Source organism: Phaethon lepturus, unplaced genomic scaffold (genome assembly GCF_000687285.1).
Source record: "Phaethon lepturus isolate BGI_N335 unplaced genomic scaffold, ASM68728v1 scaffold13641, whole genome shotgun sequence".
In the NCBI taxonomy this organism is placed as follows: domain Eukaryota; kingdom Metazoa; phylum Chordata; class Aves; order Phaethontiformes; family Phaethontidae; genus Phaethon; species Phaethon lepturus.
In genome coordinates this window covers 7,480-24,123 of record NW_010518524.1, presented here as the reverse complement: position 1 = coordinate 24,123, position 16,644 = coordinate 7,480, and the positions used below count along the sequence as shown (strand labels likewise).

Genomic DNA, 16,644 nt, shown 5'->3' with positions numbered 1-16,644 from the left:
TCCAGCCGTACCTTGGTCCTCCTGCGAGGCGTCATTGTAGTTGACCTGCTTGCGGATTCTCTTCCCTTTCCCCAAGTTCCTGGCCAGATCTTCCTGCTGCTGCTCATAGTGGTGCCGCAGCAGCTTCTCCCAGTAGTCAGGGTCCACATTCTCCTCCTGCTTGATGATCTCACGTTCCACCTCCTCCTGCAAAGCAGGAGACAAGAGACTTGAGATCAGGCAGCCGCAGACTGGCCCTCATTGCCCCACTGCCTGTCCTCTAACTGCACTCCAGAGAGGGATGGAGCGCACTGAGCCACTGGCTGGAATTTGGCTCCTTGGTCTTTGCCCAGACGTGCTGACCTCAGTGCAAGGTTGTCAAAGGGCTGAGACAATCTCCCACCCAGAAAGAGCTCCTCCGAACACTGCCAGCCATCCCGTCCCGCAGTGCCCACGCTCGTATCGAGGGAAAAGCTACAGATCCGCAGAGGCTTCCCAGAATAGCAGCCTACCCTCAGCTTCATCAACAGACCAAGGAAATAAGTCAGTCCGCTACTGGGAAAATAAATGACAGCAGTGTGGTACATAAGCAGCACCATGCCCGTGCCCATTCCCGCTCTGCTGGGGAAGGGCCTTCTGAAGGACAGAAGCGCCTATGGATGCTTTGACCGAAAGGAGGTCCTGTGCCAGCAGGGACAGAGCCCGGCTTGCGCCGTGGGTTGCACGGGACAAAGGCAACTGTGCTTCCTCTGCCTGCGGCCAGTCTCACCAGCCCTGGGACCCCCAGACCTGGAACAATCTACAACAGTCACAGACAGAGAGCAGGGAGGCGTGCCCCATGCCAAAACGCTCGCCAGAACAGGAAAGGGAGTGGAAGAAACACAGAGGGACGTACAAAGAGGTGCGATTGTAAGACATGATACTGGTCACATTACCACACCGTCCTCTTCTCTCACAACATACTGGGCCACTTTAAAGGAGCTGAGATACTCGTTCATGTTCTGCAGCTCCGTGTCATCAGTCGCATCCTGGTTTCGGTCCAGAAGCTTAGAGATGGCAGCGTCATCGTAGTGGATCACGCTGCTGTCATCCACATCCTTATTGTCACCTGGAGAGCAAAGCGAGGGGGGTGGAAGCGCAAACCATCGTGCCAGAGACAGCTCGCTCTCAGGCGAGTTCAGCCTGGGTGCAGGGCCAGGGAGGAGGTCAGGTCGCTCCACCAAGGAGGGCTACACACCTGGTGGGGTGCCGCCATGCTTTTTTTTCATGCCAGGAGTCACTGCACCCCCTTTGATCGACAGGGTGTCAGAGAAAGGGGTGACAGCATCGGGCATAGCGATCCGCTGCCCCTGAGACACCATGCCTGCAGGCGGGAGAAGAGGAGAAGGAGTCCCAGCAGCTCGGACAGGGCCCCGCCTCGCACAGAGCATCCCCAGCGCCTTCCTGACCTCACCTTCCACATCATCCTTGAAGAGCTCTTCCGTCCCAAACTTGAGGATGTCGTCCAGCTCTTGCTTGGTCATGGAGCCCGACTTGGAGCCCAGCCCCGGGCGGACCACCAGGTGGGTGAGCATCATCTTCCTTTTGGCCACCTGGGTGATGCGCTCTTCAACGGAGGCTCTGGTCACAAAGCGGTAGATCATCACCTTCCTGTTCTGCCCAATGCGGTGAGCTCTGCTGAACGCCTGCGGGCAGAGAACAAAGCTGTCACAGGCAGCACCGTGCCACGCAGGGCCCGAGCTTCTCACCCCTCCAGGCTGCACAAAGGCACCGCGAGGGCAAGGCTGAATTCGGCATTCAAGGCTGCTTTGGGGCGGTGGAGCGGGAGCGGCTCCTCAGAGCCAACCTGACTGCGCCGGCCCCCTCGGCTGACTGCAGACAAGCCAGCTTCCCCACATGGGCCCCTAACTGAAGGGTCCGAAGGCAGGCAGCAAGGACGCGTTCCTCCTAGGAACCCTCCAGCCGTGGATTCACCAGGCCCACACCGCTTCTTCAAGCCCCACGTCAGCACATCCTCTCGCCTAGGACCCAGGGAAAGGGAACGCTGGCACCAACGGATGGCAACAGCGGGCGCAGCTTTGGAGAGGACAGTCTCCTGGCCGGGGAGAATGGGAGGGATAGGCCTTTCTCTTTGCTTTTCCATTCCTTTCTGAGGCAGTGGCCGCTCGCCCGCTCCAGCTGCCATTTCCTGTTGGTGGTCAGTCCTTAGTTAGGGTCCGCCCTGGGCTTTTGGAAACACAAGCGGAACCTCCCCAAAAGAGGGGGGGTACACCTGTTTGCTAATGAGCAGCAGGCGAAAGCAAGAAGCCCGCGGAAGAGAGCCAGTTTTACGCGCCAGGTCTCTCCCCTGCCATGGACAGGCCAGGGCGAGGCTGGTGGAAGCAGGAAGGGAGGTCCTGAGCAGAAATGCGCCCCGTAAATCCTGCAGAAAGGGTTGGCCACTCTCAAGAGAGGAGACCGACCTCTCTGTGCAACGTGCAAACAGAGGGCAGAGCCACAGAGGTACTTACTATACGGGAAGGAAAAGGAAAAGTCAGAAACCTGGATGTCATTGTGGGGATTCCAGTCAGAATCATAAATAATGACTGTGTCGGCCGTAGCAAGGTTTATGCCCAGACCGCCGGCGCGGGTAGAGAGGAGAAAGCAGAACTGCTGAGCACCAGGAGCTGAGAAAGACAAACCCAGAGGTGGCAAACAGTGAGATAGAAAGGTGCACGGCTTATACAGAAAGGCGCGGTACTACGCGTTAGGTATAGAACAGTGGGAACCGTCAGTCTAAGACAATAAGCAACGGGCCCAGAAGGCAAGGAGTTAAAATACATCGTCCCCTGGGAACCCGTTACTGGAGAAAATGCAACTCCAGAGCTGAAGGGGAAGCTCTGCCGTCTACCGAGGCCTTGAAGGGGAATGCTGGAGTCCCTCAAACTAAGCAGCCTGCCATTGGCATGCGCAGGGTTCATTGTGGGACACAACTCGAGGGCCTAACAACGTGGTACGAGCAGCCCCCACTGTGCCACAGGAAGCTGGATCTGCCAGCACAGCACAACCGACGTGCAGGCAACCCCACATCGCCCATCCTGCGGGCGAGCTGGGGCTCTCGGGCGCAGCCAGCCGACCCCGCTGCTGGCTGCGTGCTGCAAATCCACCCCGTGCCCTCCCCTCAGCGAGGCAGAAACACGAGTACCGTTAAACCTGTCTATGGCCTCTTGGCGCAGGCCGCCAGTGATGCCCCCATCTATCCGCTCGTACTTGTAGCCTTCGTACTCCAGGAAATCCTCCAGCAAGTCCAGCATCTTCGTCATCTGCAGGGCAAGGCAACCCTGGCACGAGCGGCTCTGCACGGCCCGGCTCCCTGCCTCCCCCGGCCGTGCCTGTGCCCGCAGCCCAGAGGCCAAGGTGGTGGCGGCACCGCCAACGGCAGAGTACAGCCAACAGGCAACTGCCAGAGGAACGACACTCACGTCTCGTCTTCCAGGGGCAGCTTTGCGAGCAAGAGGGAATCGTGTCTGAACAGCCCTCCCCAAGGGGAGCAATATTACTATTATCTCCTCTTTATCCATAGATAAAAAGAGGCTTTAAACACTACAGGCACTCCCTCAGGAAAGAGCTGGGACACGGTCCATCCATCGCAACTGCCACAGCTGCCACGCTATCTGGGGGACAAGCTGTCACCAGCTCTTCCACCTACCTCTATCTGTTCCTAGCACAAAATTCTCGTACAGAACAAAAAAAGTTCCTTTAAAAACATATTTATTATTAATACTTCCCTATGCTTACCTGGGAGAAGATCAGAACTCTGTGACCCCCATCCCGCAACTTCTTCAGCATCTTTTGGAGCAGCATCAGTTTCCCAGAAGATTTGACCAAAGAATTCCCATCGTAGGATCCATTGGGCAGAACCGGGGCCTCCTGCGAAGGCATCCTGGTTGGCCTCTTCGAGGACAACACTCACTTAACTTCACAGAGAAATTCACACGCATTTCAAAGACAAAATCCTTGTAAAAAACCACTTGCATGAAAACCCACAGAATGAACCAGAGCGAGAGCATGGAAACCGCCCCCAGCAATGGCTCACACACAATATTCTGAGAAACGTCTCCACAGTGCAAACACAGCTACATACCACCGCCGCCACAGGGAAGAGGTACGGGTGATTACAACACTTCTTCAGGTCCATCATGATGTTGAGCAGCGAGACCTGGTTCCCGCCACCTTTCGAATTCAGGGCTTCGAAATTCCTTGTCAGTATGAACTTGTAGTACTTCCTGCAGGAATAGGGATGGGACAGACACCCTTGTTAATTTGGCCAGATGCGGGACTGGCACAAACAGGATGGCACTGAATTAAACCCCTCTCGCGTCACTTCAAAATGGACATTTGGACGTCTTTAAAAGTGACAGTTCCATGCCCTCAGCCTGGGGCCAGGTCAATTAGATTGCTCTGTGGACATTGCAGCCCCTGTAAGCAGGACGGGCTCAGGGGCACAGTGGCCAGGAACGCTCCCTGCTGCTGGGCATTAGCCCAGCCTTGCTCCACCGCGCCAGGAGGAAGCGATGCGCCCTTCCTGAAAGTCCACAAACTCTGCAGAAGATGCCACTGAAGCCAAGCAAGTCAGCCCAAACCAGAGCTGTGCGAGCATACCCCGGGGCAGCAGTGATGCTCCAGACAAACACCAGGCAAGCCAGCAGCACAGGCTGGTGCGCTGGTGCCGAGAACAGGAGGAGAAGGGGGTTCAGCCTCAGTGTTTCCTCTGTGCCCCCCAGAATGAGCAGAGCCACGCTGACAGGCTTGCAGCCAGGGCTGCACAGAGCCCGGTTTAACCAGGCTGAACGCACTCCCCAGTGAGGCATGAAGCGCTCCAGCTCTTCCCGCAGCAGGCCTGAGGACAGCAGGGCGGCTCTGACCTGCCGAACCCCAGGGACGCCCCGCCGTGCTGCAGATGAGGCGAGGTGAGGGAAGCCAGCCACCCCGGGGGAGTCGCGCTGCCATTACTCACTTCTGCATCTGGCTCAGTTCCACTCTCACAATCAGCTCCGTCTTGGCCGGCATGTTCTTAAACACGTCTGCCTTGAGCCGCCGCAGCATGTGGGGACCCAGCAGATCATGGAGCTTTTTGATCTGGTCCTCCTTGGAGATGTCTGCAAACTCCTCCAGGAACCCCTCCAGGTTACTGCGAAGGCAGCCAAAACCACAGAGCGCTGAGCAATAACGGGACACGTGAGCGCAAAGAAACCTGCTGCTTTAAGACTTAAAAACAAGGGCAGAGCTCTCATGGTATACGATGAGGTCATGATCCTGTGCCTGTGTCTGAGCAGATCAAAAGCCAGACCAAGGAGCCACACTGATGGCTGAGGGGAAATCTGCAGTAAATGCACTAATACAAGTGGTCTGAACAAGTTCCTCAAAGTGCCTCTCTCTCCTCAGAGAGAGAGAAGAGAAGGCAGGTCCCAGTTGCTCACTCAGAAGTCTCCTGACCGACAGCAAGGTGAGAGCTACCCAGAGGACCCAAAAAGTAGCAGCCCACGGGAATAAATCTGGGGTTGCACAAAAACGTGCGTTGTGTGTAGCCGTTACGACAGACCACGGGGGTGATGCGCTTTGCCACCTGCCCGCTGGCGCAGATCGGTGACAGCGGCACAGGAGTAACTGGATCCAGGCACCCCCACAGACAGGAGCCCCAGGGAACTGGAAAACCTCTGCTGAGCCACTCCGCTGGCCGGCAAGAGACCACAGCCCACCCGCTCTCCCTTTTCGGGGAGGAGGGCAACTAGGGCAACTTACTTAAACCTCTCGGGAGTCAGGAAATTGAGCAGGTGGAAGAGCTCCTCCAAGTTGTTCTGGAGTGGAGTCCCAGTAAGCAGCAGCTTGTAATCAATCTTGTAGCTATTTAATACTCTAAAGAACTGGGGAAACAAATGAGGTTAAGTGAAAAGAGCTCAGAGGAGCCCATCAGCCATCTGGGGACTCTGCAGATTGCACACACAGAGACTCAGCAGTGACCTCTCCCCCGCACCAGGCACGCAGAGCAGACCGCAACTCGCACGTCCTGCTCCGAGCCATCCCCATCGAGCACAGGCGGCAATCCTGAACGTCCTCGGGTCACAGCGCCTGCCTGCTCCTGCGCTGGGGACTGTGTGAAGGTCCCAGGGGCCAGAGACTGCATGTAGCCTCAGGTAAAGGGCAGAGGAAGGACAGGGATTGATTCCCTTCCAGGACAGTCCATCGAAGGACTGTCAGGCTGCCACACAGGCAGCCAGGCTGACACCTCTTCCACTGCTGAAGGACTTTTAATGCCAGAGGATATTAAAGAGAGCAAATCTACCACAACACAGGTCCCAGGCAGAGCCTGTGCAAGGTGAGGACATCCTTCTACTCCAAGGGAGGAAAGCACAGAGCAGCAGACCCCCAGTGCTGGGGTGTTGTACCTTCGTGGCACCGGCTGCACCGCAAAAATCACTCACAAACGTCTGCTACCTACTTTGGACTGGTTGTTCTTCAGCCTGTGTGCTTCGTCCACCACCAGACAGGCCCATTCTATGGAGCCCAGCACCGCCTGGTCAATAGTGATCAGCTCATAGGAGGTGAGCAGGACATGGAACTTGATCTGGGCTTCCTTCTGGAGGAGCAGAGAGAGAGAAAAGCCACGATAAGAGAGCAGGGAGTGGGATGGCCTCAACCATTGCTGCTGCTGCTGCACGTGACCCAAGGAGAAAAGGGGGGGGCTGCCTGCACTGCACCATGCAGCGCCCGGGCCAAGGTGGGAGTCATGGCAGCAGAAAATCTATACCCATTGGAACATTGGAACCGAGTAGGGGACTACAGAAACAGAAAAGGGTCTGGCAGAAATCTTTAAAGTTCATCACAAATCTCCTGCATTTGTAAACAGAGCCAGCTGCTCTCTTCGGAAAACAGTTGCTTAGGGATCTAGCCAATCTCCCTCTCCAGGTCAAATTCTGCTCGCTCTCCTTCTCACTGACAGTTAAAGTACTGGGTAGGGCACAGACTTAGCTCCCACCTTCATCCGAAAGACCTTCTTTCCACTCCGGATGGCATTGTCTTCAAAAGAAAACTCATTTTCCCGGATGACCGAACGGCTTTCTTTGTCTCCCGTGTAGGTCACGACATAGAAGTCGGGCGCCCACATCTCAAACTCGCGCTCCCAGTTGATGATGGTGGAGAGAGGGGCACTGACCAGATATGGCCCTTTCGAGTGACCCTGCTCAGGGAGACAAAGTCCAAGCTGTTCACCCCGTGCCAAGCAGGTCTCAGCCACCCCAGGGACTGCTGGATGCTCCGCTCACCTCCTTGTACAGGGAATACAAGAACACAATAGTCTGCACCGTCTTCCCCAGCCCCATCTCGTCAGCCAGGATTGTATCCGTCCCTTGGGCCCAGGAAAACCTCAGCCAGTTTAGCCCTTCCAGCTGGTAAGGATGGAGCGTGCCTCCTGTGGCATCGATGTACCATGGCTGCTTGTCAAATTTCACTGTAGGCTGAAAAGAGAGACACACGATGCAAAGCAATAAGAACCAACTCCCCTTCTCTGCAGCAAGCAAATCCCTCTTTAGCCTCATGACATAGAATGGCCCCAAAAGAGCCGCAGACACAGTCCCCAGCACAGCCACCCCAGAGCTCTGAACAAAAAGACGCAGGAAGGAGGAGAAACATGTAACAGGATGGGGGTCAGACAGCCCTCCCTCTCCCTGGGCTCACACGCCGTCGGCGCTGCCCCCACCATTCCGACTCACATCCACAAGAGGCGTTTCTGGAGGCTTTTCCAGCTTCTCCTCCTTCAGCTTTTTCCCCTTCTTGTTCAGCTTCTTCAGAGGGCGCGTGTCCTCCCCCAGCATCAGTTCCCTGCAACAGCCAGGGCACATCAGGAAAAGGCCGGCAGGCATTCCTCTCCCAGCCCCCAAGCCCAGGGCAGAAACGCCACTCAGACTCCCCTGTCTTTTTTTTTGCAGGATCTCTCTTCTGGCCCAGTTAGCACAGGCACTCATGGAACATTCATTTTCCCCTCCCAACGGTCCACACAACACCATCCAAAATGAAGAATAGCAATCTCATCAGAACATTGTGGTTTTCCCCAAAAAAGACAGGCAGCAGTGCCATGGAGCCGCCCTGAAGCACAGCAAGACCATGAACATTACGGCAGTATAAACGCAGGGGAAGGGGAGCAAAGGCTGGAAAATAGCAGGGAGGCAGGGTTTTCCAGCAGCCCTGAAAGAAACAAAAAAGCGTTTCGGGAGGCCCAGCATTCCAAAAGCGCTCGGACGCTGCTCTCTGAAGGGAGGTCCCAGCGGGCAGTGCCAGCATGTTCCAAAGGGCCATCCCAAGTGCCTGCGCAGGCTGCCCCAGCTCTGCCTGGCTCTCCCGGGCTGCGGCAGCCCAGCTGCGGTCCCACCACCGGCCTGGCACGTACCTGTGGTTCCAGTAGAGGTGTTTGAGGTTTTCGTAGTACGGGATGTCTATCTCATCGATCTCCCAGGTGCACTGGTCGTAGGGCAGGTCTTTCCACTTGATCAGGTAATGGATGTCTCCCTTTTTATCAAAGCTGTAAGGCAGGGCACGAAAAGCCGGTGAAACACCACTCGACCCCTGGGAAGCAGCTAGCCCAACCCTGCTTCCGTGAACCTGGATGCTGCACCCTCTGCTTTTACCTACAGACCACGACATCCAAGCAGAGCTAGAAAAACATACAGAAAGTATCGACACTTGCTGGCAGAAATGCCTCTTGGTCTGCTGCATGTGTTAAACCGCTGAGCTTTAAAGGCTGCTCTTCCACTCCACTGAACAACCTTGTAGTCCTGTTTTGCCAGGACTGGATGAGTACCAGTGCTCACCCTCTTTCTCCTGCACCGTTCACTGCTCTATGAAGATTTGCTTACACTGAAAAATGAAAAAACACAGTATCGAGTCTGGTTACATGCCTACGGGGAAAAAACCCTTGCCTTATTAGAAACGACTTGTAAAGCTCACGTGAAAATTAGCCAAGCAACTTCACTTATTTTCTGCCTAGCAGCCTTCAAGCAGAGTTGTCACTTGAAACTTCAAGTGGCCACCTGAAACAGAAATGCCACAAAAAAGTGTCTCTAGCCACTCGATGTAAAAAACCATCTGCACAGCATACCTCCTATGCAGGAAATTTCTTCCACAGGAAAGAAGCGCCAATGTCAAGGCTTCGTAAGAGAGCCAGGCACCTGCTCAAGCTCCTCTCCTTGGGCACCGTCCCCAGCAGCTTCAAGGGACGTTAAGTGGGAACAATGCAGCGCTCGGGCTATAGCAATACCCAAACCCCCGCTGGTGCCCCACACTTGACATGGGTGCAGAGGGGCCTCCTGGCTTGAGAGGAACCACTGACTTATAGGGAAATGAGCTGCTGTTCCAAAGCAGTTTAGGTGAGCAGCCGCAGCCACAGGGCACAATCGATGGAAGCCAGACCCATCACCGGCTGCAGCAGAAATCTGCGGAATGATTAGGCTGTAACAGGCACCCAGACAATACGCCTGCGAAGAGTGGAACAACTCTGTGCAGCCACCTTTAGGAAGACTTACCATCTCTATTTTTAACATACAACATAGCACAGAGGAAAATAAGGCACTGTGCTGGTTTTGGCTGGGATAGAGTTAATTTTCTTCACAGTAGCTAGTGTGGGGCTCTGTCTTGGATTTGAGCTGAAAACAGCATTGATAGCACAGGGATGTTTTCATTACTACTGAGCAGTGCTCACACACAGTCAAGGCCTTTTCTACTTCTCACCCACCCCACCAGTGAGGAGGCTGGGGAGCACAGGAAGCTGGGAGGGGGCACAGCCCGAGACAGCTGACCCCACTGACCTCAGGGATATCCCGTACCATACGGCATCAGGCTCAGCATATAAAGCTGGGGGAAGGAGGAGGAAAGGGGGGGTACATTTGGAGTGATGGCATTTGTCTTCCCAAGTAACTGCTACGCGTGATGGAGCCCTGCTGTCCCGAGATGGCCGACGGGAAGTGGTGAGTGAATTCCTTGTTTGGCTTTGCTTGCATGCACAGCTTTGGCTTTGCCTATTAAACTGTCTCAATCCATGAGTTTTCTCACTTTTACTCTTCTGATTCTCTCCCACCCTGGGGGGAGTGAGTGAGCAGCTGTAGTGCTTAGTTGCCAGCTGGGGTTAAATGACGACAGACATCGATTCACTTCTGGCCTGGGCTTTGCTTCAGGAGCAAGCCTCCACGGTGACAGAGACCTCAAAACAAGCCAGCCTGAGATTTTGGCTTTGCAGAGGACAGCAAGAAGTTCCCGGCCCCGCGGGTAAGAACTCAGCCAAGCACAGAAATCCCACAGCAGGCAGTCCCAGAGGCTCAGCTAACAGCATAAACCATCCATGTGAGAGCTGCGCAGGAAGGGAAAACCCACAGAGGGCACAGACCTGCTGCTCAAAGTTTCATCTGCAGAACTCGCAGCGGTCCCGGTGAGTGCAGCAGGGCTCATCCTTGCCGTTTCCCTCCGCAGTTTGCAATGGCATTGCTCAGCGCCAGCACTACCAGGGGCTCAGGCACCCTGGCATGCGCCTTTCCGTGGCCCATTGACGCACCCCCACACACGCGGCTCCTCACCTGTGGTTCAGGATGCGGTGAATCATCATCCACTCGGGCTTGATGCCGTAGCGGTAGAACCTCTCCTCCATCTTGGCATACTGCGGGTCTTTGCTCTTCCGCTTCTCCCTCTGGCTGTCCTCATCCCCAGAGCCGTAGTCGAAGGCCGGCGGCTCGTCCATGTCATTCTTCCGCTGGTAGTTGCGGTACATCACGGTGTGGTAGAGCTCCAGCTGCGGCAGGAGGGAACTGTGGTCAGCCTGTGGGTGGCGGGGCAGCAGGCCAGGCAGGGGCACGCCATGGCCACGCTGGCTCACCTGCAGCTCTTTGACCCAGGAGCAGTGCCAGTAGGAGAGGCCTGCCCACTTCACGAAGAACTCGCGCTCCGGGATCCCCTCCAGCCCCTTCGGCGGGGGAAGAGGCAGCTCCGCATCTGGAGCGGGCAGCACGGGCGGGAGCGGGGTGGCCGGAGGCTCCTTCCAAACCCAGTGCAGGATGCGTTGAACTTTGCCCTTCAAGGGGGGGCACTGGGGATACAAAAGCAAACAGGCAAGAGCACAGAGTTTAAGGTGAGCCCCTGTCAGGGGCCATGGGGAGGAGGGCAGACCCAGAGGGCAGAAACAGTCTCGCAATGACGAGCAGACAGCAGCCGTCCAGACACGGCAGGGAGAGCATGGCCAGGGCTCTGGGGAACACGCCGGCACAGCCTGTGCCAACAGCTGCTGCCAGAGGGAAAGCCCAGGGTTGAGAGCGACCGTGGATTCACCCCCAGCCCTGGGGAGCCAAGCATGGCAAACCGGGTGACCTGAACAGTCCCAGACCCTGCCTGCGCCTATCGGGGGGCTGCTGCCAGCACCACTGTCCCCAGGCACAAGCAGAGCACTGCCCAGGTGCCAGGGAGAGCTACATTTGCTATTTCTAATGGGGCAGACAGCAAGGAGGCGGTGAGGGCGCGCAGGGCGGGCACAGGCTGGCCAGCGCAGGTGTGCCCGAGAAGTGTCCGTGACAGTGCTGTGTCCCCTGCAGGGACAGGCCTTGTCACCGGGCAACAAAGGCCCCTCTAGACATGCCACACATCAAATGGGGCTTGACATCCCATCTACAAACTGGCAGGCAAGCCGCCGGCCGGCAATCCCCAAGGAAGACTGTGCAGACAGCAGAGCCGTCCAGGGCCCCTGGGTACAGGCGACCCGCAGCGATGGTCCTCCAGGGAAGGGGGCTGTGGCAGGGCTCGGGGAGACGGTGTGAGGGGCGGCAGCAGCCAGGAGACCTGCTCCCAGGCCAGGCGGGTGCGGGAACAGGGACGGAGTGAGGAATGCTGGTAACACTCACTGTACAGCGAGGGCAGAGCCATTCACCATTTGGTATTTCTGGCAGCGGTGGGTTCAGGCAGTGGAGGTGGTACGAGGACGGGCAGGTGTCGCAGCACAGCAGCTCCCCTCCATCCTTACAGACCCGGCAGAACTCCATGTGGTCATCCTCCTCTTCCTCCCCACCTTCCTCCTCTTCCTCCTCCTCCTCCTTCGGCTCCCACTGGATGCCCTCCTTCTCCTGGGGAAGCACAACCAGCGTAACGCTGAGGGTTTCTGCCGGCCGCCCGCCCGCACCCACAGGGCCCCGACCCCACTCACACAGTGGGGGCAGCTCCACTTGCCCTCAGGGGCCTTCTCCAGCTCAGGGTCCAGGCAGACGAGGTGGTAGGCGCGAGGACAAGTGTCGCACAGGATGATCTCCCCTCCCTGCTGGCACACCTCGCAGTAGTCCTGGTGGTCCGTCTCGTACCCGTCCCCTTCTTCGACTGCAAGCAAGGGACAGGCGTACAGTTAGAGGGACAGCAGAGCTGCCTGCTCTCCCGGGAGGGAATGGGACGCTTGCTCCTCTACGATACAGTTAAGGAAATAAGGAAAACATTTCGCCTCGGACCCCTCCTGTTACGTCCCCCTACCTCTCTGTCCCTCAGCACCACAGTCCATCTTTGCACACAGCATCATCTCACCTCTGTCTCTCTTTCTCTCTCCACACTGTATCATCCTTTGGTTCCTTCAGGCTCTCAATGGAGAATGCCAGAACCTGGAGAGGTTGCAAGGGAGGCCAGTCAGAGAAACCTCCCCGGGTCCCGGCGCCATCAACTGCAGACGCACCATGCAAGGGTGACACGGCCGAGGAGGAGGAGGACGACTCCTCTCCTGGGACTACTCTGCTCTTCCTGGGTGCTCACTGGCGCGGAGGCAGGAGCTCGCTCAACTCTGCACAGACAGCAAGAGGAAGGGAGGGACAAAGCCTTGCAAACACTAGCACGGCTTGTCTCAATTCCCAGCTCTGCCACAAACTGCCAGCACGGACTTCCGACCTTCCGCTCATCCGGCACGCGGCAGGAGCTGCCTAGCTCCAGCACGAGGGCCCTCGTGCAGTGACAAGCCACAAGGCAAAACGACACCCTTTACACGCAAGACGCGGAACCAGCTGGCCAGCCCTGCCTCACAGACCGACAGGGAGGCTGGCCAGCATCATGCCCCAACTGTCCTCCAGCCCAGAAGCCACCCTTCCACTTCTTAGAAGCAAAAACCCATCGGCAAAGCTAAGAAGCCAAAGAATGCACCTGGATCTGAAGCACCTCGTCCCGAATGAGGACACAAGGCAGAAAGGCAGCACGCGTCCTGCTGCAGCGCAGGAGGCAGAGACAGCGTGGGAAGCCGGGCAGTGCAGCAACGGGCCCCGGCAGTCCCTGTCAGCACTCTGGGCTGGAGCAGGGCTTAGGGCAGCTCGGCACAGGGGGGTTGCTCTCCACGGCAGTGTGGGGATGGAGATGCCATCACACAGAATCCACCCGCAGCCTTCCACCAGGAAAGGGATGAAGGAACATGCACATGAAGTGGCCACGCAGCCACTGGGAGACCCCGACAGATGCTCTTCGCCGCTGTTCACATGCCTCCCTCTTCCTACATCGCTACCACAGATCTGCCACTGCCTGATTGCACCCCTCACGCAAACAAAAAGTCCCTTGTCTTAACACGTTCTTGCCCACAGCCTGCCCTACTCCCACTGGGAGCTTGCCACAAGCCATGTCTCTCCCGGGGTTGCTCCTCAGAAAACCGCTTCCCTGAAAGCCCCACAAATTTTGGAACTTCACTGCTACGGGAAAAATCCCGACAGGATCACATATGCAGGCAGGGTGCCAGCTGCCCACACTGCCCGTGATGCGCCCCGGTGCTCAAAGCACAGGCAGGGGGCTGCGAGCAGGAAGGCTTTGCAAGCCACGGCAGGGCAGAGCACCGCAACCACGGCTCTCCCGAAGCAACTCCGAGCGGCAACACAGAGCTGGCTCAAGGGGAGAGGAGCCCCAGGCAGTGGCTGATGGCTGGAGAGAGGCCAGGAGGGAAAGCTGACTGCAGATCGACGGAAAAGCCCTGCTGCTGGCCTGCTCTGCCGCCACCGGCACTGTAAGAGCGAGCCAGCACCCCGCAGTGGGATCCACTCGCTGCTTTCTTGCGGGAACGAGTCCACCAGCAGCGAGGCCTGGACACCAGAAAGCACCTCACATTCCACACACAGAGACAAGGACAAGCACGTCCTCTCCCACCAAGCCAGCACCGGACACAGCCTGGAGCTGCCAAGGCCAGGAAAGCACCCTCTGAAAAGGGAAATCCAAACAGAACAGGAACAGAGTACAAAGGATGGCCTACTCCTCTTTTTCTTTCTCCTCCTCTTCCCTCTCTTCCCCAGGCCAGCCGAGCACTCGGAGCGCACTGAGGAGCTGTTGATGCTGGCACTGTCGAAGTCGGATTCCTCCCGTTCCTCCTCTTCACTCTGCAGGGAGGAAAACCAAAGCACACACAATCCAAGCACTGGCATCCCAGTGGTCACTCCCAGAGAACACCACTCTGCAGCAGAACAAACCCCAAAGCCCCACATAAACCCGTGTGGGATCATCGGCCAGCAGCCGAGCTCCTCGGGCTGCCCTCCTTCCCGCATGAATCGAGTAGCCAAAGTGGCAGGGATGGTGGGAGGGCGAGCGCGCTGCTGGCACCGACATTCGGGGTTCACAGGAGGGTGTCACAAGGCGTTAGGAAGCAGGGAAGTCTCCTCTATCAGATCGACGTCCCAGCCAGGCAATCAATCAGCACAGATCCAGACTATCACTACAGCCTGAAGGCAATCACCTTGCACTGCTCAGCACAGTGGCAGCTTGTCCAGTTCACAGAACCAAAGTGCAATCACTGAGCAAACTTCAGAGTGCATTTAAAATACATAAATCAACGTGCCACGTCCCTGACAAGAGGTGGGCTCTGGGTTTCCCCTGCAGCCTGTGATCACCACAGATCTCCCAGAGCGTGGAGATATCCCGTGGTGTGGATGGCCAAGCACGTTGGGAAAGGCTCAGCATCTCATAGGCATCGGGCATCAGACAGCTGCAACCCCATGCTGCTGCGACATTATCATGGGCACAGACACCCAAAATGGAGACACATGGGGGGACGACCCCCTACTCCCACCGCCTGGCAAAACCTGGCTCCCTCTCTCCCTCAACACCCGTTTCAGCTTGTGTCAGCCTGTCTGTGTGCATGCACGTAGGCATTCACGCTTAACCTTCCTTGTAACGTTGAAGGAGTTAAGCAGGCCGGCGTTCAATGGCATCTGTAACAACACAACTGAATTCTTGCGCTGGAGCCTTACGCACGCAAATCCCCGATTTACATGCTATTGACGGGGAGCTTAGCACTCCAGCTGCAGGAGCACGCCCAAGCTCCGTAACTTTCAGAAACATGAGTGCGCAGATCTAGAGTGCACCTGGAGACAGGATTAATCTTCTGTGACGTGCGACTGAAAAACCACAGCAGTGAGCAGCTGCCTCTGATTGCTCCTTTTGCTTCAACCTCTGCACAAAGTTATTTATCATTCGTTACGTGAACTAGAGCTAGAAAGTCAGTGAGCTCTAAAAAGGGTGAACTAATGGGACTTTGAGCGATATTATCAAGACCTACAAGAGTTCCAGCCCTATTCAACAGTTATTGAAGAGATTTCTTCTTTTTGCTATTCTTTAAAACACGCTTGATATCTGTGCGCTAACAACACGGCACACAGACTGCAGTCAAGCCCCGCTGCCACGCTCTTACTGGGAAGCTCCGGTGCCCCTGGGCTATGCCGCGGGATCACAGGTGCCAGGAGACAGGCTATTCTGACGTAACTAAAGCATTTGGTAATTCTCTTTGATGTATGGTTCACCTGGAGTGCAAGCCCTGAAGAATTCCTTTGCAAATGAAATCTGAAATGATGGCATTACCAACCTCATCACTGGAAGTAAATGTGATTATATGGTTTTTAGCAGAAATCGTGCCCCAGCACAAGGTCTTTACAAATCTCATCCCGGACACAGATCTCCATCAAAAGGATGGATGAATGTGCTGATGGGAGACTGGCGCCGTGCAGAGGGGCACAAACGAGGTTGTGACACTCCTACACGAGGCAGGCTTCTAGGGGAGGGCTTGTCCCAGCACTTCCCTGCTGCGGCCCCCGCAGCCAAGGCCGCATGCAGAAAAGGGCGGTGCACACTTACAGAGGAGCCCTTTTTCCTTTTGCTGGGGATTCCTCCAAACCGGAACTTCAAGCCTGCCATCTTTTTCCCCTTCCCCTTTTTCTTCCCATCTTTGGAGCCCTTGATTTTCTTCCGCACGCCTGGACCTGGAGAAACGGAAGACTTGTTTGGTACTCTACAAACAGCCATCCCCCAAATCACCCCACACCCCAACCCCAGGATTTACAGGGAAGGTGAGAAAGCACTGCGGGCCGCAGGGAGCAGGGCAGCGGCTAGCACCATCCACAGAGCACGTCCGCTGGGGCAAAAGGCTGCAAGCCCAGACCCAGCACTCATGAAGAATCAGGGGAGGAAAGCATCTGCCCCAGGACCCAGGAGAGGGACCGCAGCCCACGGACCACAGGGCTGCAAATACCAAATAGGGACTTCGGGGTCTGCAAGGCAGGGAGAAAAGAGGAGGCCACAGAGAGGCAGGAACGCTGCGCCAAGCCCACCATGCAGGAAGGCTGCTGCAAGCTGTGCTCTTGGTCAGCCACCAGCTCTGAGCCGCATGTT

The 16,644-nt window shown here is 56.5% G+C and overlaps 1 protein-coding gene across 1 annotated transcript in view; it reads right to left on the bottom strand.

Moving 5' to 3' along the window:
• Window positions 1-16,644, bottom strand: part of CHD5 (chromodomain helicase DNA binding protein 5) — a gene marked incomplete at both ends in the record, with an annotated part of 28,690 nt that overhangs the window by 5,080 nt on the left and 6,966 nt on the right. The window contains 21 exons of the mRNA XM_010296763.1: window positions 12-186; window positions 915-1,087; window positions 1,217-1,342; window positions 1,433-1,664; window positions 2,521-2,645; window positions 3,164-3,281; window positions 3,757-3,888; window positions 4,103-4,244; window positions 4,976-5,149; window positions 5,761-5,882; window positions 6,458-6,595; window positions 6,995-7,195; window positions 7,281-7,472; window positions 7,728-7,836; window positions 8,402-8,533; window positions 10,578-10,789; window positions 10,874-11,083; window positions 11,889-12,107; window positions 12,188-12,354; window positions 14,240-14,363; window positions 16,111-16,235. Coding sequence (XP_010295065.1) covers window positions 12-186; window positions 915-1,087; window positions 1,217-1,342; window positions 1,433-1,664; window positions 2,521-2,645; window positions 3,164-3,281; window positions 3,757-3,888; window positions 4,103-4,244; window positions 4,976-5,149; window positions 5,761-5,882; window positions 6,458-6,595; window positions 6,995-7,195; window positions 7,281-7,472; window positions 7,728-7,836; window positions 8,402-8,533; window positions 10,578-10,789; window positions 10,874-11,083; window positions 11,889-12,107; window positions 12,188-12,354; window positions 14,240-14,363; window positions 16,111-16,235 — 3,348 coding nt within the window. The remainder of the gene's footprint in view (window positions 1-11; window positions 187-914; window positions 1,088-1,216; window positions 1,343-1,432; window positions 1,665-2,520; window positions 2,646-3,163; window positions 3,282-3,756; window positions 3,889-4,102; window positions 4,245-4,975; window positions 5,150-5,760; window positions 5,883-6,457; window positions 6,596-6,994; window positions 7,196-7,280; window positions 7,473-7,727; window positions 7,837-8,401; window positions 8,534-10,577; window positions 10,790-10,873; window positions 11,084-11,888; window positions 12,108-12,187; window positions 12,355-14,239; window positions 14,364-16,110; window positions 16,236-16,644) is intronic.